The sequence below is a fragment of the Vipera berus genome, assembly GCF_964194415.1.
Source record: "Vipera berus genome assembly, chromosome: 1".
Lineage (NCBI taxonomy): Eukaryota > Metazoa > Chordata > Lepidosauria > Squamata > Viperidae > Vipera > Vipera berus.
Genome location: NC_138202.1, coordinates 7701274 through 7724430, shown reverse-complemented (window position 1 = coordinate 7724430; position 23157 = coordinate 7701274). Strand labels below are relative to the sequence as shown.

Below are 23157 nucleotides of genomic sequence, written 5' to 3'. Positions count from 1 at the left end.
TCATGAGCTGTACGCCATAATCATCACAATTATGACAAATCACGGATTGAACTATCTTGCTTTGCATGTAATGAGTCTATCTCATATATTAGTTTCCCCCTTTTAAGTTGCATTACTGAAATAAATGAACTTTTGCATGATATTCTAATTTTTCGAGTTTCACCTGTATCTCAGGGGCTGCCCCAAAGAAGAGGCAGTCAAGCTATTCTCCAAAGCACCTGAAGGCAGGACAAGAAGCAACGGATGGAAACCAATCAAGGAGAGAAGCAACCTGGAACTAAGGAGAAACTTCCTGACAGTGAGAACAATTAACCAGTGGAACGACCTGCCTCCAGAAGCTGTAAATGCTCCAACCCTGGAAGTTTTTAAAGAAGAGACTGGACAGCCATTTGTCTGAAATGGTATAGGGCAGGTAAAGGTAAAGGTAAAGGTTCCCCCGCACATGCGTGCTAGTCGTTTCCGACTCTAGGGGCCGGTGCTCATCTCCGTTTCAAAGCCGAAGAGCCAGCGCTTGTCTGAGGACGTCTCCGTGGTCATGTGGCCAGCATGACTAGACGCCAAAGGCGCACGGAACGCTGTTACCTTCCCACCGTAGTGGTCCCTATTTTTCTACTTGCATTTTTACGTGCTTTCGAACTACTAGGTTGGCAGAAGCTGGGACGAGTAACAGGTGCTCACTCTGTTACGCGGCACTCGGGATTCGACCCGCCAAACTGCCGACCTTCCGATCGACAAGCTCAGCGTTCTAACCCACTGAGCCACCGCGTCCCTGGTATAGGGCAGGGGCCTTCAAATTAGGCCCTTTTATGGCTTGTGGACTTCAACCCCCAGAATTCTGGGAGTTGAAGTCCACAAGTTATAAAAGGGCCAAGTTTTGAAGACCCTTGATATAGGTTCTCCTGTCTGAGCAGGGGGTTGGACTAAAACAGGGGTCCCCAACCTGTGGGCCATGTCCCATTACCAGTCTATGACCTATTTGCAACTGGGCCGTTGTGAGTGGCTGGCTGGTGTGTGTGCTTGTGGTCACCCCCCCACTCATCTGAGCGTCGCGGGCACTCGGGCCCCACTTGCCGGTGCTTTCAGCGTCTCTTGCAAATAACGCCTATGCACCTGCCCCCCCTCTTCCCCCCCTTCTCCCTCCCTCCAGGCCGCCAACCCAGAAAGATTGGGGAACTCTGGACTAGAAGACCTGCAAGGTCGCTTCCGACTCTGTTATTCTATTATCCTTAGGCATGAAAGCAAGTTGGGTTACTTTGAGCGTTACTCTTTCTCAGCCCAACCCACCTCACAGGGTTGTTGTTGTTATGGGGAAAATAGGAAAAGGAGGGTATGGTGGATATACATTTACTACCTTGAGTTATTCATAAAAATAATAAAAGCGGGATAGAAATAAATAAAAAGGCCACATTTGAAAAACACTGGGGTAGGCAACCTTAAGGGACGCGGTGGCTCAGTGGGTTAGGACGCTGAGCTTGTCGATCAGAAGGTCGGCAGTTTGGCGGGTCGAATCCCGAGTGCCGCGTAACAGAGTGAGCGCCTGTTACTCGTCCCAGCTTCTGCCAACCTAGCAGTTCGAAAGCACGTAAAAACACAAGTAGAAAAATAGGGACCACTATGGTGGGAAGGTAACAGCGTTCCGTGCGCCTTTGGCGTCTAGTCATGCCGGCCACATGACCACGGAGACGTCCTCGGACAAGCGCTGGCTCTTCGGCTTTGAAACTGAGATGAGCACCGGCCCCTAGAGTTGGAAACGACTAGCATGCATGTGCGGGGGAACCTTTACCTTTACTTTTAGGCAACCTTGGCTCTTTTATGACTCATGGACTTCAACTCCCAGAATTCCTGAGCCAGCCATGCTGAGGGGAAAGGGAGAGGTTTCCAAGCTGAGCCATGCTGACTCAGGAATTCTGGGACTTGAAGTCCACGAGTCATAAAAGAGCCAAGGTTGCCTACCCCTGTTCTTAGGGTGTTCAACCAGAGGCGGGATTCTTCAAGATCCCTTTGCCCCAGAGCAGAATACAGGGAGATGCTCTAACGGGCGATCGTCTTCCCTAAAATGCTTTGAAAAAGCTGAAACAAACCCTGGTTTGTTAAGGGCTGTCTCACGGAAGAGCCACAGCGCCCTCTGCTGAGAAGAAAAGGCTATCCTGGAAAAACCAGGAGATGGGATTGGGAGCCGTGAGTGGGATTGTTGAAGAAATGGGGGTCTTCAGGAGTGGGGGACTTGTTAGGAAGACCATCCTTTTGCTTTACTCCCTACCCAGGTTATGCAAACTACAGGCTTCACATTTCTCATGCAATGTCATGAGAACGTGATAGGAACAGGGAGAAGTTGGGAAAAGATGATCACATGATCCTGTGACATTGCAACGCTCATAAAAACGAGTCAGTTGCCAAGTGTCTGAATTTTGATCACTTGACTATGGGGAATGCTGCGACGGTCATAGGTGTGAAAAAATGGTCCTAAGTCACTTTTTCCAGTGGTGTTGTAACTTTGAATGGTCACTAAATGAACTGCTGTAAGACTAGTTCGGCGTTTAACACAATCATTCCCCAGCATCTCGTAGACAAACTGGGCCTTTTAGGCTTAAACGCTCCTTTGTGCAACTGGATTCTTGATTTTCTTACCAACAGGCCCCAATATGTGCGAGTTGGAACAAATACCTCTAATACCATTTCCTTGAGCACCATTTTCTTCTCCTCAGGGCTGCATCCTAAGTCCGCTGCTGTTCACCCTGTTGACTCATGACTGTTGTGCTAGATTTGCCACCAACCATATTGTGAGGTTCACAGATGATACAACCCTAGTGGGCCTTATTCATGATGACAATGTGGATGCTTACCGCAAGGAGGTTGAGGTGTTGGTGAACTGGTGTAAGGAAAACAGCCTAGTTTTAAACATTGGAAAAACCAAAGAGATCATTGTCGATTTCAGAAAAGGCAGGCACAGCCACACTTCTCTGTGTATTAATGATTCACCTGTGGAGATGGTTACCAGCATCAAATTCCTGGGTGTGCAGCTAACGAGTAGGCTGGCTTGGTCACTCAACAGCGAGACACTGGTGAAGCAGGCACAGCACCTGCATTTTCTGTGTCGCATAAGAAAAGCACATCTTCCTTCCCCTGTCCTGACCACTTTCTACAGGGGGACGATGGAGAGCATCCTGTCATACAGCATCACAGTCTGGTTTGGAAGCATCCCTGCTTCAGACAGGAAGGTGGTGCAGAGAGTGGTGAGGACGGCAGAAAAGATCATTGGCAGTTCCCTCCCTCCCATCCAGGACGTGGCATATAAGCATTCCTTGAACAGGGTTCGCAAGATTGTCTGGGACACGACACATCCTCTTCACAACCTGTTTTCCTTGTTATTTTCTGGGAGGAGGCTTCGTGGTATCCGAAGCAGAACATCCAGATTCAGCCATAGTTTCATTCCTTGCAGCATTAATCTTTTGAACTTGCAAGCTTCCTCCTTCCATTATATATTCAAGATGGACAGTATTTAATATATATGTTGTGTATATGTAGGGGTGTGAGTCTATACATATGATGTATATCAGACATGTCAAACCCGTGACATCGCATGATGTCTTGATAACTTTATTGTCACTTTGAATGTACACCAATTGGCATACATCAAAATGAAATTTCGTTGCATACAGCTCTCAAAGGGTCACCACCTCCGATATATACTCCTTGTTCGTGGCCCGCTCAAATTTCACATTGTCCATTTTAGTCTCTAGAGAGTGAACGATGGCAAACAGGACAGATGGAAATGGGGCTCCATGTGGATTAGCCCTCAAATTCGCTTGTATTCTGACAACCTCGCCCTCTTTCCTTTTTCTGATCCTGACTCTTCCACCCTTTCCTTAAAGAGGCCTTGCTTCTTTTCACCCCTGGAGCACGCTGCTGCCGCCGCCACCAACTTCTCCAAAAGCCTCTCTCTCTTCCTCTGGGCCTGCCGACAGCTCATCCAGTTCCTTCGCTCCTCTCCACCTCTGGAAACAGCCCTGATTTGCAGTAGAATCCATCACTGGGCCAGCAGTCAGATCTTGCTGCTGGTAGAACAAATTCAAACAGCGCCAATGACTTTTAACGGTCTCACCAACAGTTCCAAAACAACTAGAAACTCGCCATGCCACCAAAGATTGTCGGTCGTATGTCGTATGTTACCTTAGTTCCACCATGTTGCTCAAATACATTAAAATCTTCCTGATCATGTGGCCTATAGCCTTTACTATCCCTCCCAAAACTATTCGCCTTCAAGAGCCAATGCAGCCGCAGCCATTCCAGGCGCCGCCATCTTAGAACCTTGCAGTGTATCGGGACGCTTTTGCCATTGCCGGCAATGGGGTGGGCACAGCTTCTGCATGACGCATCCAGCCCACCGGCCGGCAGTTTGACACCCGTTGCATACAGTATGTTTAGGTGTGTGTCATATATGTTTCACTTTGAGAGTGGGCAACTAAAGTTAATTTTTGATGTGTGCCATTGGGCCCACAGTAAAAAAAAATGACAATAAAGGTTTATCTTATCTACATGTTTTTAACCCAGGGGTCTCCAAACCTGGCCCTTTTATGACTTGTGGACTTCAACTCCCAGAATTCCTCAGCCAGGCACTGGCTGAGGAATTCTGGGAGTTGAAGTCCACAAGTCATAAAAGGGACATGTTTGAAGACGTTTTAACCTGTTGTTTCCAATGTCTTTTGAAAACCCAGAAATTGGCTTAAATCAAGGTACACTCATCAAATTGTAAGGTTTCCCACTTAGCCTCACAATTGCCCCAGCGTTACTCAGGAATTTAAAAGAGCCAAAAGAAACTCCTGAGCCGAGGTTTCAGCAAGCAAACAACTTTTATTTTGATAAAAATAGAGTTGGGTTGACCCTGTCTCTCTTCGTGGCTGGTCAAGAGATGAAGGGAACAACCAGGAAAGATGTCTTCCACCTTTTATACCTTTCCAGAACAAAGAGATCTGGTCTTGGTACTAGGAACCAAAAGTTACAGAAAAATAATTCCTAGATGATGACTCATAAACAACCCAGGCTGCTTTTCCCCCTCCCCTTACCATGCTCTTTTCATGTAAGAAATCCCCTGTACCTAAATCATGAAACATTTGCTTTTACATAACTAATTTCCCAATATAAAGCACCTACAAAGCTGCTTACACATAAACAAAGATATTTGCCTGAAATGGTATAAGGTTTCCTGCCTGAGCAGGGGGTTGGACTAGATGACCTCCAAGGTCCCTTCCAACTTTATTATTATTTATTATTATTATTATTATTATTATTATTATTATTATTATTATTACTATTACTATTATTATTTTATTATTATTATTACTATATTATTATTATTATTATTATTATTATTATATATGATTACAAAGTATCACTATTAATCAATATTACTAACGTCAACCTTAAGCATAACAAAATCCCTTCAAAATAGACTGGATTCACGCAATACCTTCATGCACAAGTCAGGCCTTGTGCAAAGGTGCCTGTGAAGCCTTGTTAGGGGTTCTATTTAAATCTAATTTCCACATTTGCAGCTGCCTACATACACACACTGGCAAATAGAATCTGGAAAAAGTCAAGGAAGAGATGGAACGTCACTCTGCACATGCACAGAGGCACTATTCAAAAATAAAAATAAAACTTTTGGGCTCCTCTAGCCCTTTCCACTCGCTCCCTCGAGTCCTCCACCCGCCCATAGTGCTGCGCGGCCGCAGTCGCTCGGCGCATGCGCACTCCTACTCTAGCCAAGTGCCCGAGACCGTATATTCCCCCGCCATCTCTTATCTAACAACCAACCTTGCTTAAAAAAAAAAGGAAAAAAGGGCGGGTCCCACATAATAATTAAAAAACCCTCTCTGCCTCCTCACACGCCACCAAAAGCCCTCGGACTTCTTCCCACCCCTCCTCCGCTCTCGGATTGGTCGTCGTGCGGCCGGCGGGACCAATCCTTTCCCTGCTCAGCGGCGGCGCCCCGCTGCCCCCGCCTGCCGCCTGAGAGGGCTCGCTCGCCCATTGGCCAGGCCACGTCGCGTCTCTCTCTCTCCCGCGCGTCCAATCCGGCTTCTCCGGTGTTTTCTGTCAGTCACTGTGTGGTGGTTGGAAGGAGAAGGCGGGGGGGGGGAGCCGTTACGCACCCGCCCGCGCGCGCGCGCCCGCGTTCCTATTGGGCGCGGCCGCCGTCCGTCCCCGCTGGTGCTGGCAGGAAGGTTCGGTTGACCGCGTGTTGTGAGGCGAGCTGGGAAGTTGGGTTGGCGTCACGGGGCTGGGTCGTCGTCGCTGAGGGGGCGGCGGAGCAACAGAAGCAGCCGGAGCCGCCGCCGCGGCCGGGCGGCCAGGAGCGCGAAGCCGCCACCGCCGCCGCCTGAGCAGGCCGAGCCTTCCCGTCCGTCGCCTCCTCCTCCTCCTTCTCCTCGTCCGCCGCCGCCTTCTGTGGCGGCGGCTGCGGCGGCTCCGCCCGTGCCGGTGGCAGCGGCAGCAGCGGCAGCAGCAGCAGCAACAGCCATGACGCTGGAGTCCATGATGGCCTGTTGCCTCAGCGACGAGGTGAAAGAGTCGAAGCGCATCAACGCCGAGATCGAGAAGCAGCTGCGGAGGGACAAGCGCGACGCCCGCCGGGAGCTCAAGCTGCTCCTGCTCGGTCAGTCCGGCCGGCCGGCGGGCGGGCGGGCAAGCGGGCCTCTCTCTCTCTCTCTCTCTCTCTCTCCCGGGGAGGAAAGGCGGAGGCGACGCTGCCTCGGCTGGGGCGGGAAGGCCCCATCCCTCCGCCGGCCCCCTCCCCCACGCTCCGGAAAGGCCGGCTCCCCTCCCCCCCCTCGGCCGGGCTCCTCGGCCGGGCTTATTTCTGCTGCGCATTTCCCCGCCTCGAGCGGCGCCCGGCCGGAGGGGTCCTCCTCCCCCGTTTCCCTCCTCCTCGGCATCGGGCGGCTTTTTGCTTCTCTTAGGGCCGGGAAGGACCCCTCCCCCTCGGGGTGGGTCCCCTGAGGGCTACGTGTGTACATCCCTGTGCGCTGACACGTGTGTCTGTATACATGGCTGGGCGATTTAAATGCATCTGTAAGGGAGATACGCGGATATATGTTGGCAGTCGCATGTATATATACAGGTGTGCGCGCTATGTATATATATATATATATATGTGTGTGTGTGTGTGTGTGTGTGTGTGTATAATATATATATATATGGTTATAGGTATGTGCGTGTGCATGTGATATATACATGCCTGATATGTGCACACAATTATTGGTGTACATGTGTATATGGTATATACACATAATTACATGTATATATGTGCATGTGTGATATAGAGGTGTCATATACAGTGCTTTTTTTGTAAAATAAAAAGGTGCCAGAACTCACACATGTCATACAACTGGCCTTGCCTATTCTACAAGGTTCCATCCAAAAAAAAGGTGCTGGAACTCCGTTCTGAGTGTTCTATGACAAAAAAGGCCCTGGTCATATATATCTCTATCTCTATCTATCTATCTATCTATCTAACTATCTATCTATCTCTGTATGTAAATTTTTTTTGGCTTGCTAACAAAGAATAAAGGGAGACATATATATATATATATATATATATATATATATATATATATATATATATATATATATATATATATATATATATATATATATATATATATATATATATATATATATATATACACACACACACACACACACACAATTATATGTACAAATGTGTATGTGATATATACAAACTATGTTTGCAATTGTATGTGTACAGGTGTGTGATACAATTATATGTGTACCTGTGATATATGCATGTCTGATATGTGCACACAATTATTGGTATACGTGGGTGGGTGGGTGGGTGATGTCTGTGATGTATACACATCATTATATGTATACATGTGTGTGTATACGATATATACCAGCATTTGTAGGTGTGCAATCATGTATAAATCTGTGTGACCATGTGTGTGCGATCGTGTGAGTTGTATATACTAATTTTGTACATATGCAAATTATATGTATCTTAAATATGAGATTATGATATACGCAGTGATAGATTTGTGTGATATATGCAGTATTGTGTATATACACAGACACGCATCTGCAGTTGTTTGCATGTATCTCTGTGTGCCTTCTTTATTACTCTACTCACTGTTTCCTTTCTGGTAGATGTTTGCCTTCCTCCCTTTCTCCTTTCTTAATGGTATTTATGAGAGAGATGTCTTTCTCTCCAGGGTGGATGCCCTGTCTGCTTTCCTCTTTGCTTCTACCTAACCCACCCTGCCATTTCCACGCTCAGGCTGTGTCTCTAGGGCCCTTTCCCCACTCTTTCTTTCTCTGCTTTTTCATCCCGACACGGAAGAGAGCTAAGACAGGCCTCTGAAGCAAAGGCTTCTTTGCTGTCCAGGTGCTGCTCTTCTTAAGGGGAACTTTCATACCCCTAAATAGGCAGGGGTTGGTTTCTTTTAGACAACCTCCTTTATCCTCTTTGTGAGCCTTTAATATTCACAGCAGCCCTCCGAGGTAGGTCAGAAGGAGAGAGTTTCATTTCCTCCCCAAAACTTCCTCCCCAGAAATTTCTTGAAGTGGGAGTCTGTGCAAGGGCCTTTTTGTCGTCTTCCTGCATTTGTCATTCCTCCATCCTCTGAATCCCATGCGATATTAGGGTGGGATTTATTTGGCTTCTAATTCCACCTCACCCTCATTTCCTGATGGATCAGCTCAGCATTCTGAGCAGGTCATTGCTGGGCCTGTTTGATCATTGATTGTGTGAGGTTTTACCGAAGCAACTGTGACTGGCAACAGGAATAGTTTTCTAGAATGCGTGTGCGTTGAAATCTTGAGCATTTTTATATCCTCATTTGCACCCTTTTTCTGTCTTGACTCTAACTTTCACTCACTGCCATCCAATTTCTTTTTATATTATTTGTGGGGCATTGCATCCTATTCCAACCAGCCTTATTTCTGTCACTTTCCCAAGTGTTTCCTCTATTCAGCTTTTTTTTTTAAAAAAATGTACATTATGGTCAGTTTGTTTTTTTTTACTTTGCTTTGCTTGGCTGTTGTTGGGTACACATACTTAGTAATATCTCAAATGCCGAAATATTGAGTTTGCTTAGAAAAAAGATTGAGAAGAGAGGGGAGGAGGTTACATTGATTTTACCTCAAACTCTTCACAGCATATAAAGGAAACTCTGTTCATTTGCATTCTGAGCAGGAGTTTTATAGTATAAACAATGTAAGGAACTGCAGTCAGTTTTGCAAAAAAAAAAAACCGCTGGAGTTTTATTACCCGTTAATTTTTTGAGATTAATATTCCGCTATCCTTGCACCTGTTAGAAAATACTTCTTCATGTTTGAGCTTATACTTTTCGGGCCTTGTGGATCATTCTGCCTCTTCCTTCCAGAGAAGGGATAGTAAAAAAAAGTGCAAAGGGCATAATTTGATAAGGCAAGAGAACTGGTCGATAGGCTTTGTGCAGGGTTGAGGATGGCAATTCTCAAACAGAACCAGCTGATTAAGAAACGAGAGAGGTTTTGAAGTAGCCCTGGCAATAATTATTAGACGTGCGGTCTAAAGTATGGTGGGAGAGGAACCGGGTAACGAGAAGAGCAGGTACAATCAGAATCTTGATGGAGAAGGCTATAATTTCACTATCTTGTATGATGTGGATGTTCTGGGATCTTTTAACCCTCTTAGTAAGGGACTCTTCCTGATCACTGGCCATGTTCCTTTTATATAAGCGCTGCATTTTTTTCCCCCTCTCTCTCTCTAGTAAAACCCCCCTCCAAACCTCCTACAGCAGACATAGAATATAAGATAGCAGTCCTGCCCATCCTCCTTTACAGTTTTGTTTGCAACCCTTTAGATTCCTTCCGTGTTGTTTTTCTGTAATTTATATCCTGCTTCCTAGCTAAACGGATCTTACATGGGCCTTTCTTTGCCCCCCCCTCCCCTTTCCAAAGTCACCCCCTTCATAATTGTCTCCATCTGTGTGTGTGGAATGTTTGCCTTCCTCTCCAAAGCGTGAAGTATAAAGCCTCTATCCTCTTCTCCTCTCCACCCTTTCTGGCGGCTTTTCCTTTGGTACAGCCTCTGCCAGCGCTGTTTTAGATTCATTACTTCCTCATACCTAGCTAGCAACCTTATTTTCAGTCTTCCATGCTTTCAGAGGAATTTGCTCTCCTTTCTTTTCTCTTGAGCTATTCCTTCTCCGCTGTGTCATTTTTGACAGCTTCATCACTGATGTTTCCAGAGATGTGATGTTCGGGCCACGAACAAGAAGTATATATCGGAGGTGGTGACCCTTTGAGAGCTGTATGCAACGAAATTTCATTTTGATGTATGCCGATTGGTGTACATTCAAAGTGACAATAAAGTTATCATCATCATACAGCTTTACGCAGCCTTTTCTTTTGCTTCTCTGCCTGCCTGCCTGCCTGCCTGCCTGCCTTGTGTTCCAAATGAAAACATACTCAGGGGTGAGGAAAAATATTTATGCTCTTGAAGCCTTAGCAACTTTTTTTTTTAAAGATGTGGTTTTAAACTTTAGCTTTCAGTCCTGAATAAGGCTGAACATAGGTCGGATACGGGTTATGTTCTTGTTTTGGGGGCTTCTGCCTTGGAGGTCTGTTTTTAATGTCTTTTAAGGCCTGTGTTGGGCAACAGGTGACTTTCTTAATTGTAAACCTCAGACTTTGCATCCTGGGTTCACCGAATAGCGAATTTTCTTTAGTTGCACTATGAATTCATTTCTTAGTTGAAATAACCCTTTGGGGGTAACAAATCTCTGTCACTTCAGATCTTATAGGACCAAGGTGTTGGTGTTAATAGAACATTTTTTTTAACAAAAGTGCAGAACTGATTTGTAAATCTCTGTTGCTCCTAAGAGTCTTGGATTCAGATTTAACTCAGACTGGTTCCCTGTTTTGAATTAGGGATGCAGTCCATCAGTCCCAGAATTAATTTTCAACTAAATTGGTGTTCTCTTTATATAGCCTAGAAGAGCAGGGGTAGGCAACCTCGGCTCTTTTATGACTCATGGACTTCAACTCCCAGAATTCCTGAGCTGGCTCAGGAATTCTGGGAGTTGAAGTCCATGAGTCATAAAAGAGCCGAGGTTGCCTACCCCTGGCCTAGAGCTAAATGGCAAAAAAACCTATCAAGGAATTTACACTTCAATATTTTACACTTCCCCCCCCCAAAAAAATCTAATAGAATATTTTTCCATGGTAATTTTTCCTTGTGAAAAGAGAAATTTTGAAATGTGGATCTCTGTTGCATTATCGGTGCTTATTATAGTTGTGGAACAGGAAATCTCCAGATATAATACTACATCTTTTTTTATAGTAGTGTTTCTCAACCTTGATAAGTTGAAGGTGCAGGGACTTCAGTTTCCAGAATCCCCCAGCCAGCCTCTGAGAGTTGAAGTCTATCCGCTTTCAACTTGCCAAGATTGAGAAACACTGTTTTATATCATTACTGTAACAATCAGTCTTCCCCATAACTAAGCTTTGCCTTCTCATGTTTTGGTTCCACACTTTTTCTTGCCAGACTTTAGCCCTCATCCAAATGATTGTCATGCTTCTTTTTACCTCTAGAAATGACTATTAAAGCAAATATTTTGCTATTTAGTTATTGTTGTGTAGTATGATGTAATATTAGTATTACTGCGTATTTTATCTGAATGGATTCAGAGGAAACGTTCAATTAAAAAAAACCCTACCAATAATGAACATTACTTTTGAAATATGCTTACTTTGATAAGTATTTGCCTCTGTGTTTCTATGACAATTTAAGTTACAGGCATAGTTATTGGTGTGCTAACTTCATTTCTGGATTTTATGGCAAAGAGCATAAAAAGTGGAATATGAAATAGCAGGCAGTGAATAACTGTTCTCCATCACTGGAAGATACAAGAATTTTTTGTAGCCTCCCTGGCAAGGACACATTATTTAAAAAATTGGTCTCATAATCAAGGCAGTTGGCTACAAAACAAATTTGCAGAGCAGTGTTATTTTTTTTGAAATAGTTTATTAGATTATAGAGGAGGGCTAATTGAAGGCAAGTGAGCAAAAGGTTAATTGAATACACTGTTGTTTTCATAATGTAGATCTTTTATTCTATGATATTTGTTTGCATCTCTTAAAATTACATAGACACCCTGATGGATAGTTACTGCTAGGTGTTTCTTTAAAAGGTTGAAAGAAATGCTACATCGTTGCTAGGCAGAATGATCATGGAAATCCCCTCAGATCTTGTCTTACGAGTGTACACAATTGCTTGCACCCATATTGTGTTAGATTATTTTGTGCTCTCTGGCGTTGTTTTGCCCCTTATCCTTATGATTGCATTTGTTAGTAACCCTTAAGTGACAAGGCAAGTATCTTTGCTCAGCTGGGGTAGAAAGCACGGTGCTGTTTTGTTAGGAAATAATGACCGTTTTTTAAGAAACGCATTCTTTTTTTTACCTTATACATACATACATACACACACACACACACACACACACACACACACACACACTAGAAATATGCTGATTTGACAATTGGAATGGATATACCGTATATACTTGAGTATAAGCCGAATTTTTCAGCCCACTTTTTGGGCTGAAAAATTCCACTTCGGCTTATACTCCAGTCAACAAAAAAACTTACCGAGGACTTGTGCGCGGCCGAGGCTTTGGTGCTTCCGGGATCGCGCGCACCTCTCCCAAGCCACCGCCGTCCAGAGACCTGCCGACGTTTGGGGAGGTTTGGGGAGGTGCGCGCGCACCTCCCCAAACGTCGGCAGGTCTCCGGACCTCCGCACCCTGCCTGCCTGCTTCTTTCCGCAGCGGAAAGAAGCAGGCAGGCAGGGCGCGGAGGAACGGAGACCTGCCGACGTTTGGGGAGGTTTGGGCGCCTCCCCAAACGTCGCCGGGTCTCCGTTCCTCCGCGCCCTGCCTGCCTGCTTCTTTCCGCTGCGGAAAGAAGCAGGCAGGCAGGGCGCAGAGGAACGGAGACCTGCCGACGTTTGGGGAGGTTTGGGCGCCTCCCCAAACCTCCCCAAACGTCGCCGGGTCTCCGTTCCTCCGCGCCCTGCCTGCTTGCTTCTTTCCGCAGCGGAAAGAAGCAGGCAGGCAGGGTGCAGAAGTCCGGAGACCTGCTGACGTTTGGGGAGGTTTGGGGAGGCGCCCAAACCTCCCCAAACGTCGGCAGGTCTCCGTTCCTCCGCGCCCTGCCTGCCTGCTTCTTTCCGCTGCGGAAAGAAGCAGGCAGGCAGGGCGCGGAGGAACGGAGACCCGGCGACGTTTGGGGAGGTTTGGGGAGGCGCGGAAGCAAGTGACGCGAAGCAAGTGACCGCCCGGAGCTTACCGAGGACTTGCTTCGGTGCTTCCAGGATCGCGCGCACCTCTCCCAAGCCGCCGCCGTCCGGAGACCTGCCGAAGTTTGGGGAGGTTTGGGGAGGTGCGCGCGCACCTCCCCAAACCTCCCCAAACGTCGGCGGGTCTCCGGACCTCCGCACCCTGCCTGCCTGCTTCTTTCCGCAGCGGAAAGAAGCAGGCAGGCAGGGCGCGGAGGAACGGAGACCTGCCGACGTTTGGGGAGGTTTGGGCGCCTCCCCAAACGTCGCCGGGTCTCCGTTCCTCCGCGCCCTGCCTGCCTGCTTCTTTCCGCTGCGGAAAGAAGCAGGCAGGCAGGGCGCGGAGGAACGGAGACCTGCCGACGTTTGGGGAGGTTTGGGCGCCTCCCCAAACCTCCCCAAACGTCGCCGGGTCTCCGTTCCTCCGCGCCCTGCCTGCCTGCTTCTTTCCGCAGCGGAAAGAAGCAGGCAGGCAGGGCGCAGAAGTCCGGAGACCTGCTGACGTTTGGGGAGGTTTGGGGAGGCGCCCAAACCTCCCCAAACGTCGGCAGGTCTCCGTTCCTCCGCGCCCTGCCTGCCTGCTTCTTTCCGCTGCGGAAAGAAGCAGGCAGGCAGGGTGCGGAGGAACGGAGACCCGGCGACGTTTGGGGAGGTTTGGGGAGGCGCGGAAGCAAGTGACGCGAAGCAAGTGACCGCCCGGAGCTTACCGAGGACTTGCTTCGGTGCTTCCAGGATCGCGCGCACCTCTCCCAAGCCGCCGCCGTCCGGAGACCTGCCGAAGTTTGGGGAGGTTTGGGGAGGTGCGCGCGCACCTCCCCAAACCTCCCCAAACGTCGGCGGGTCTCCGGACCTCCGCGCCCTGCCTGCCTGCTTCTTTCCACTGCGGAAAGAAGCAGGCAGGCAGGGCGCGGAGGAACGGAGACCCGGCGACGTTTGGGGAGGTTTGGGGAGGTGCGCGCGCACCTCCCCAAACCTCCCCAAACTTCGGCAGGTCTCCGGACGGCGGCGGCTTGGGAGAGGTGCGCGCGATCCTGGAAGCACCGAAGCAAGTCCTCGGTAAGCTCCGGGCGGTCACTTGCTTCGCGTCTCCTGAGGGAAGGGGGGGCGACTGGAGCAGGCGTGTTTCCTCGCCTGCTGGGCGCCGCGATTTGCCCGGGGAACGCGCAGGCCCCGAATGGCAGCGTGGAGCGAGGAAGCGGACAGCCAGGGCTTCCCCGAGAGCCGCGGCCACACAGGGTATTCCTGTGTATTCAGGCTTGCAAAATGGCGGATCGAGCCTCTGCTGGCGGCAGAGGCTTGCAGAACGGCGGATCGGCTTATACTCGAGTCAACAACTTTTTCCAGTTTTTGGGGGTGAAATTGGGGGTCTCGGCTTATACTCGAGTCGGCTTATACTCAAGTATATACGGTATATGATTAAAGCCTTGTAAATAAGTTCACAGCAGTTACCAGTCTTAAGAATTGTTTAGTTGACTTCTCTGAGATAGTGACATGGGTATTGAATTCTTTGCAAGTGAGCTAAGAGGAGGCTTCCTACCATTCAGACCAGAGAATAGAGCAGAGATCTCCAAACTTGGCAACTTTAAGGCTTGTGGACTTCAACTCCTAGAATTCCCTAGCCAGCATGGCTGGCTGAGGAATTCTGGGAGTTGAAGCCAACAAGTCTTAAAGTTTCCAAGTTAGGAGACCCCTGAAATAGAGCCCTGTGGTGGTCCCCATTTGTTCCGCTGCTCATCACTGTCTGGAATTTCTAGGTTGACTTGAGTGAGGCATTTCTTGGTATTTGTGAAGTTTAATTTTTTTTAAAAAAGGTTTTATTTAGGTGACCTTCAGAACTTTATTATCATGCAAAGTTCTGAAGGTAACGCAAAAAGCTTTTTTCAATAATTTGCAGTGTTTTACATAAAATAAAAGATGGTTAGGCAATGTAGCACTTGTAACACCTCCGGGGGATAGCTACAAAATACTGCACAAATGGCTGAAGAGTTGCACCATTTTCATTTTCTTGTTTGAAATCTCACAAAACATCAGGCCAGAACTCTGTAACGTTATGGAATCCTAGAAACGAAATTGTTAGTTATGGCAAGTTTGGGGCAATTTTTATACCTTGGGGCGCCTACAAATTGATTGCAGGTCTTCCAATAGAAATAATTTCCATGTTTTTAAAAAACCCATCTTTGTATGTAACACTCGTCACTATTTCTGATTATTTAAAGCATAATTACTTTGAACTACTGAGAATTGTTAAGGTACGCTACACTGTTTTGTTTTTGTTTACTGAATACAGGAAGTCAGGTAGTCGTTATGGTTATGGAGAATATTTAGAACTCCGATTGTTGGCCACTCTATTCAATGTGCCCACATTTTATGCTTATGAGCAAAACTCTCAGCCGTGCCAGTCTGTCACTGTCTGAGCAGTAGCATCATCTGGAGGAAGTTATGATGTGCATGGATTCTTTCCCAGTCCACTGGAGAATCCTTAAAATGTCATCATTTTTACAAAGTTTTCCCCCCAAGTCCTGACTTGCCAGTGTTGATGATGTGTGTGCATGAGAAGGAAAAGAATAGGCCTTTCTAATTAGGCTGTCCTCTGTTTGCCAAAGCAAAAATCTGCTCGTTATTCTGTGAGCATTTTTATTTCAACGCTGCATAAGCTGCTAATTTTTACCACTCGCTCTTGCCCTGCCAAAAAAGTATGAGTACTCATATAAAGTAGTGCTGGTGTGTTTCCTTTAGAAGCGTTATCTTCTACTTGCATAGGAAGAAAATTGGTGAAGTCATGTAAACATATCCCAAAGTTGTTGGCTTTAATTTCTAGAGAGGAAGCCGGTTGGCAGAGGCAACCTGGTGTGGATCTTGTCCAGTCCCAGGATTGCTGCAGTCAGTTGCTGGCTGGTGTTTTAGTTGGGTGAGGCAGGAAGAATTGCTGTATTAATCACACTGGGATTAAAAGCTAAGTTCCTAGTATTTATACCAGATCTAGATAGTCCACAAACCTCACATTTCCTGCCATTCAGAGGTCAAGGCTAGCCACTGTGACTTCTCTTGTACCTGAGGAAAACTCCAAAGACTGTGCATCCACAGGCCTTGTTTGCCACCACTTACTTTGGCCATATTTGCCCTGTCATAATGTGGTAATTGAAATTAGTGGCAGGAATTCTAGGTTTCTTGCCAGTTTAAAACTGCCCTGGAGAGTACAGCCTTCATAAGGTTTGGTGCTGGCATCTAGTGGTTATTCAAAATTATTTTATCTTAACACAAGAATGCATAATTGTGAGAGATGAGGAAGAAGATTGTTGTTGTTGTTAGTTGCGAAGTCGTGTCTGGCCCATCGCGACCCTATGGACAATGTTCCTCCAGGTCTTCCTATCCTCTGCCATCTTCTGGAGTCCATTTAAGCTCACTCCTACTGCTTCAGTGACTCCATCCAGCCACCTCATTCTCTGTCGTCCCCTTCTTCTCTTGCCCTCAATCTTTCCCAGCATTAGGCTCTTCTCCAGTGAGTCCTTCCTTCTCATTAGGTGGCCAAAGGATTTGAGTTTCAGCTTCACGATCTGGCCTTCTAAAGAGCAGTCAGGGTTGATCTCCTCTAGGACTGACCGGTTTGATCGCCTTGCAGTCCAAGGGACTCGCAGGAGTCTTCTCCAGCACCATAGTTCAAAGGCCTCCATTCTTTGGCGCTCAGCCTTTTTTATGGTCCAGCTTTCACTGCCATACATTGCAACTGGGAAGACCATAGCCTTGACTATACGCACTTTTGTTGACAGGGTGATGTCTCTGCTTTTTAGTGTGCTATCTAGATTTGCCATGGCTTTCCTCCCCAGGAGCAAGCGTCTTTTAATTTCTTGGCTACAGTCCCCATCTGCAGTGATCTTGGAGCCCAGGGAAATAAAATCTGTCACTACCTCCATTTCTTCCCCATCTATTTGCCAGGAATTGAGGGGGCCGGATGCCATGATCTTGGTTTTCTTAATGTTAAGTTTCAAGCCAACTTTTGCACTCTCCTTCTTCACCCGCAACAAGAGGCTCTTTAGTTCTTCTTCACTTTCTGCCATTAGAGTGGTATCATCTGCATATCTTAGGTTGTTAATATTTCTCCCGGCAATCTTAATTCCAACTTTTGATTGAGGAAGAAGATACTGCCTCCCAAAATTATAATATGGGTTCATGGGCATTGAAAATGTTTTCAGTAGTCACATACAATACATACATACATACATACGTAGACACACATGGATTTATTGGCCAACCCAGGAGCCTTTGAATGCAATGGAATAGAAATACCTTTATACACGAAAGGAGACAGCTGCTTTCAAAGGGTTTCATTCAAATAACACAAAAACGTAGAATCTTCAACATTTTCTCAGTCTGCCTGACTGCTGGAAAAAGGATTAAATTTTAAATAGGCTGTGATAATTAACTCACATTTGCATGGGTCTTTAGCATGTGATCGAAGAAGGTTTAAGAAACTGGTAAAATTGGAAGAGCTGAAGTTTTTTTGGTCAGGAAAGAAAGAGAAAATTGTGAAAGATAGGGCAGCAATGCAGAGGTCAAGGAGTATAAGCTGTAAGATGTTCAAGGAATGTTTCAAATGTTCAGAGTGCTATTGAGAAGCAACATGTAAATACCTAAAATAAAGCGAGAGCTCATAATTCTCGTAACGGTAAACTATGGTTTGGAATTTCATCCCAAAGCCCTACTTTTTGAATGAGAAAAAGTATCAAAAGTGTTTGAGTAAAGAGTTAGACGTACAAATTAGACATGTGGCAGCCCCTTCTTTCTCACAACAAACACAATCGCTGTGTAGAGAAGACTGGTCAAGGGAAGCTAATTTTCAGGGCCCTTATAGGGAGACCTGTCACCTGACTGAACCTGGGAATAAGGTGTGGCTAGGAGGGAGCCAAAATAGCCGGAGTGACAAAGAAAGTACCAGGTGATGTTGGATCTTTTGTGAATAGTCAGAGCAAAATAAAATAGTCCAGAGGAAGTGGTTTTAACAACAACAACAACAATAATAATAATAATTTGGAAGGGACCTTGGAGGTCATCTAGTCCAGCCCCTGCTCAGGCAGGAAACCCTATACCATTTCAGACAAGTGGCTGTCCAGTCTCTTCTTAAAAACTTCCAGTGTTGGAGCATTCACCACTTCTGGAGGCAGGTAGTTCCACTGGTTAATTGTTCTCACTGTCAGGAAGTTTCTCCTTAGTTCTAGGTTGCTTCTCTCCTTGACGAGTTTCCATCCGTTGCTTCTTGTCCTGCCTTCAGGTGCTTTGGAGAATAGCTTGACTCCCTCTTCTTTGGGGCAGCCCCTGAGATATTGGAAGACTGCTATCATGTCACCCCTCGCCCTTCTCTTCATTAAGCTACACATACCCAATTCCAGCAACCGTTCCCTATATGTTTTATCCTCCAGTCCCCCAATCATCTTTGTTGCTCTTCTCTGTACCCTTTCTAGAGTCTCGACATCTTTTTTACATCGTGGTGACCAAAACTGGATGTAGTATTCCAGGTGTGGCCTTACCAAGGCATTGTAAGGTGGTATTAGTACTTGACTTGATCTTGATTCTATCCCTCTGTTAATGCAGCCTAGCATTGTGTTGGCTTTTTTGGCAGCTGCAGCACACGGCTGGCCAAAAGCTTAGAAGAGCTTCTTTGTTTTTCTAGGTGACTAATTTCTGAGGTGTACAACAGCCTTTCTGGATAAAACTTTGAGAAGAAAATTAAAATTGGGGATTCCGCTGTTTGCCAGTGTATCAAAATCAGCTTCTGCATGCTAAGCTTTCCTTTTTAATAGATACTATAACAATCGGGCATAGTTGTTTAATCACTTTTTAATTTTTGTATCCTGTTTTTTATTATGTATTGCCCTGTTCACCGCCCTGAGTCCTTCGGGAGAAGGGCGGTATACAAATTAAATTATTAAATTATTAAAATTAAATATTAAGATAACAATATTGTAACAGTAACAATATTGTAACAGCATTGGATCAGCCAGAAGTTGTAATAAGCATGCTTCTTAACGGCTTCCATTTTGAAGAATTTTTTTTTTAATCACACAGCATGTTTCAAATGTTCCACGGCATTGTTAGCTCAACTAAAATATGGTTTCCATCTTTGTGAAAAGTCAGCCAGGGAAAGTGGATTATTGACAGGTGATCAGTCAGAGGGTTTGGGAGAAAGTTGTTTGAACGGCAACTGAGAAAAGTTATCAAATAATTTGAATAGTTATCATTTATCCTGTTATTTACGAGAGCCTGTAATTCGCCCAATTTTATAAATGCAACCAGGAACCAAACAAGTTTGGTGCCAGAATTAGTTTCACTGACAATGCTTGATCTCATGATCCCACGGTGCCTTGGCGCACGTGCAAAAAAAATGCTTTTCTCCTATCACAGAAGTAATGTAAAATATGTTCCTGTCTCCATGCTAAAACATAGGTGTGTTGTTTGTCTTCTTCATTCTCACTTTCTTCTTTCAATGAAGAGACAATGCGTAAAGAGCAGCTTTTCACTACAGGGTGGGGCGATTTGAAGGATGACAAAAGTTTTTGAAGTCCTCCCGCTGAAGGGTTGACGTGAGGATCTTTTACCGCTGGGATTGGAACATAGAATTAACCTTCCTCCTGTTTCAAAAAGAAGTGCCAGCTTCTATTATAAGCACACCATTTTATTTACAAGGCTTTCGGAGGCTGCTTTTATCCCCGTGTTACCCGGCCGGCTCTTAAAACGAATTGTATCGTAAAAATTCATGCCAGAAAATAAAGAGAAAATAAAACCTCCATTTAAAGGGGGTTTTTTTAAAGAAAAAAGAAAGAAAAAAAGAAAAAAAGAAAAACTTACTTTATCCTATTCTGTCCCACGTTTCTTTTTTCAGGCACGGGAGAAAGTGGGAAAAGCACGTTCATTAAACAGATGCGGATAATCCACGGCTCAGGCTACTCTGAAGAGGATAAAAAGGGTTTCACCAAGCTGGTGTACCAGAATATCTTCACTGCCATGCAGTCAATGATCAGGGCTATGGAGACCTTAAAGATCCTATACAAATATGAGCAAAATAAGGTGAGGCTTATCGCTACAGAGCAGCCTGCATTTCTTTGTCCTGTCCAGTTTGCGGGGTGGGTGGGTGGGAGGCATGCAGATTCTGATAATCCAGAGGACACCCCCCCCCCCAAAAGAGCAGTGTAAACTACATTCAGAAGCTGGCTTTTGTTTTGTAAGAGCCAAAGTACAGATAGTCTGTGCATTACGACCATAGTTGGAGCCGAAAATTTTATGTTGCTAAGTGAAACGTTTGTTAAGTGAGTTTGCCCCGTTTTGCGACTTTTTCTTGCCACAGTTGTTCAGCGAATCACTGCAGTTGTTAAGTTAGTAACACGGCTGTTAAGCGAATCTGGCTTCCCCCTTGACTTAACCTGTCAGAAGGTCACCAAAGCAGATCGCCTGAATCCAGGACACTGCGACTGTCATAAACGTAGTGAGGAACAGGGTGGCTATGGTCGTAAGTGTGAAAAATGGTCATAAGTCACTTTTTTCAGTGCTGTTGTAACTTGGAACAGTCACTCAATGAATGGTTGTAAATCGAGGACCGGTTGCGTATCCGTCCCTAGGTAGTGAGACATTTCATCTCTCTTATCCCAGTTTGTTGGGTGCCGTATTTTGGGATGGTGCATGTCCGATGAGTCTAGACCGGGGCGTGTGTGTCCACCCTTGGCAACTTTAAGACCTGTGGACTTCAACTCCCAGAATTCTCCAGCTGGGAATCTTAAAAGTTGCCGAGGTTGGACACCTCTGATCTTGGAGGAAAGGGTGCTTTTTATGCATGGAAATGCTTGGGGTGGGGGTGGGAATTTTGCACTGGATCCTCCTGCTGTGTTGCTGTTGTTAACCCGTAGCTCCAGCAATCAGTTAGGAAAAGGAAATGAATAAATCAAAGGCAGTTCCTGCTGAGAGGGTGGGGAATAAGGTCTGAGTAAGCCCTTAACACCAACTTTGCTCTCTCTCTCTCATCCCCAACGAAGGCTAATGCACTACTGATCCGAGAAGTGGACGTAGAAAAGGTTTCGTCCTTTGAACAACCCTACGTAAGTGCAATTAAGACATTGTGGAATGACCCAGGAATCCAAGAATGTTATGATCGGCGGCGAGAATACCAGCTGTCTGACTCGGCTAAATAGTAAGCCAACTTACTCTCACTTGGTTACATCTTCCCTCCCTGAAAACTTAAAAGGAAGATGGACTTTGGGAAGTTCCTCTGGTTGACTAGTCTGTGTAGTTTTAATACATTGGTTTTGGTACTTACCTCTGGGACTATAGAAACCATTCCTTCTATGTAACAAGCTCTTACATTGTTACAGTATTATGTTATTTGACAGCAACTGTTGCACTTGCTCTCTCAGTTATGCCTTCTGTAGGCCAAGCCTACCTGGATCCCTTAATCATTCTGCAGAGGGCTTGGTTTCCAGTCTCCTTTGAATCTTGCTAGCTCTCCTCTGACGCTGCTCCAATTTGTCCCTGCTCCTTTTGAACGTTGGCGCTCATAAATTAGACAAATTAGGGCAAAATAGAGTAGATTGTGACTTCCCATGTTCTGGACATAGAGTGTACCCCCAGGAAAATATTTGCCTTTTGAGCTCCTTGGCTTTACGTTGGAGGAAAATGGTGAGGAGAAATTGGTGTTGAGGCAACACGGGTGGGGTAGAAGAAAATGTTTGGACTTAAGATTTAGCGGTCTTAATCTGCTTGATATTGATAGTCATATTGAAGGGGCTACGCAGAACCCATATCCCTCTAGGACTTGTGGACGTGCCTGGCTGAGGAATTCTGGGAGTTTATTTTATTATTTTATTTTATTAGATTTATATACCGCCCTTTCCCGGAGGACTCAGTGCGGTTTACAGGGCATTTTAAAATCATACCAATACAAAATACAAGTTAAAAGACAAATAAAAGATTAAATTATCCCTGAAAATAAAACCCCAGTTAAAATTCTCAAAGAGCCAAGTCTTCAGGTCTCAGCGGAATGAACGTAGGTCAGGGGCAGTTCTGAGCTCCACGGGCAGCTGGTTCCAGAGGGCAGGCGCACCCACAGAAAAGGCTCTCCCCCTGGGTGTTATCCGCCGGCAATCTTTTATCGGCGGCACCCTGAGAAGACCCTCCCTCTGCGAGCGCACTGGACGAAGGGAACTTGATGCTGGCAGCAGGTGTTCTCTTAAATATCCCGGACCCAAGCCATTTAGGGCTTTATAGGTCATCACCAGCACCTTGAATCTCACCCGGAGGGCAACCGGAAGCCAGTGCAGCTCACGGAGTAGAGGTGTTACATGGGAGTATCGGGAAATCCCCATCACAACTCGTGCGGCCGCATTCTGTACCAGTTGAAGCCTCCGAGTGGTCCTCAAGGGCAGCCCCATGTAAAGAGCGTTGCAGTAGTCTAAGCGGGAGGTCACGAGTGCATGAGTGACTGTGCGTAGGGCATCTCGGTCCAGGTAGGGTCGCAACTGGTGTGCCAGGCGAACCTGGGCAAAAGCCCCCCTGGTCACGGCTCCTATATGATCTTCAAAATTGAGCTGTGAGTCCAGGAGGACGCCCAAGTTGCGAGCCCTATCGGTGGGGGGTAACACCTCACCCCCCCATCATTAAAGGTGGAATAGTTTGGTTAGCCCGAGATGCCGATACGCAAAGCCACTCAGTCTTGGCAGGATTCAGACGAAGCCTGTTTCTCCCCATCCAGACCTGGACCGCCTCCAGGCAACGGGACATCACGGCGAGGGCATCGCTGGGTTGGTTCGGGGTGGAGAGAAAAAGTTGGGTATCAT

At 46.2% G+C, this 23157-nt stretch overlaps 1 protein-coding gene across 2 annotated transcripts in view; it reads left to right on the top strand.

Annotated features, from left to right (window-relative positions):
* The first annotated feature begins 5407 nt into the window (after positions 1-5407).
* The window catches only part of GNA11 (G protein subunit alpha 11), a 41567-nt gene continuing 23817 nt past the window's right edge, over positions 5408-23157 (top strand). For both annotated transcript variants that reach the window (XM_081321362.1, XM_081321361.1), the window contains exons 1-3: positions 5408-6655; positions 20217-20401; positions 21361-21515. In XM_081321362.1, coding sequence (XP_081177488.1) covers positions 6520-6655; positions 20217-20401; positions 21361-21515 — 476 coding nt within the window. In that variant the 5' untranslated portion in view covers positions 5408-6519. The remainder of the gene's footprint in view (positions 6656-20216; positions 20402-21360; positions 21516-23157) is intronic.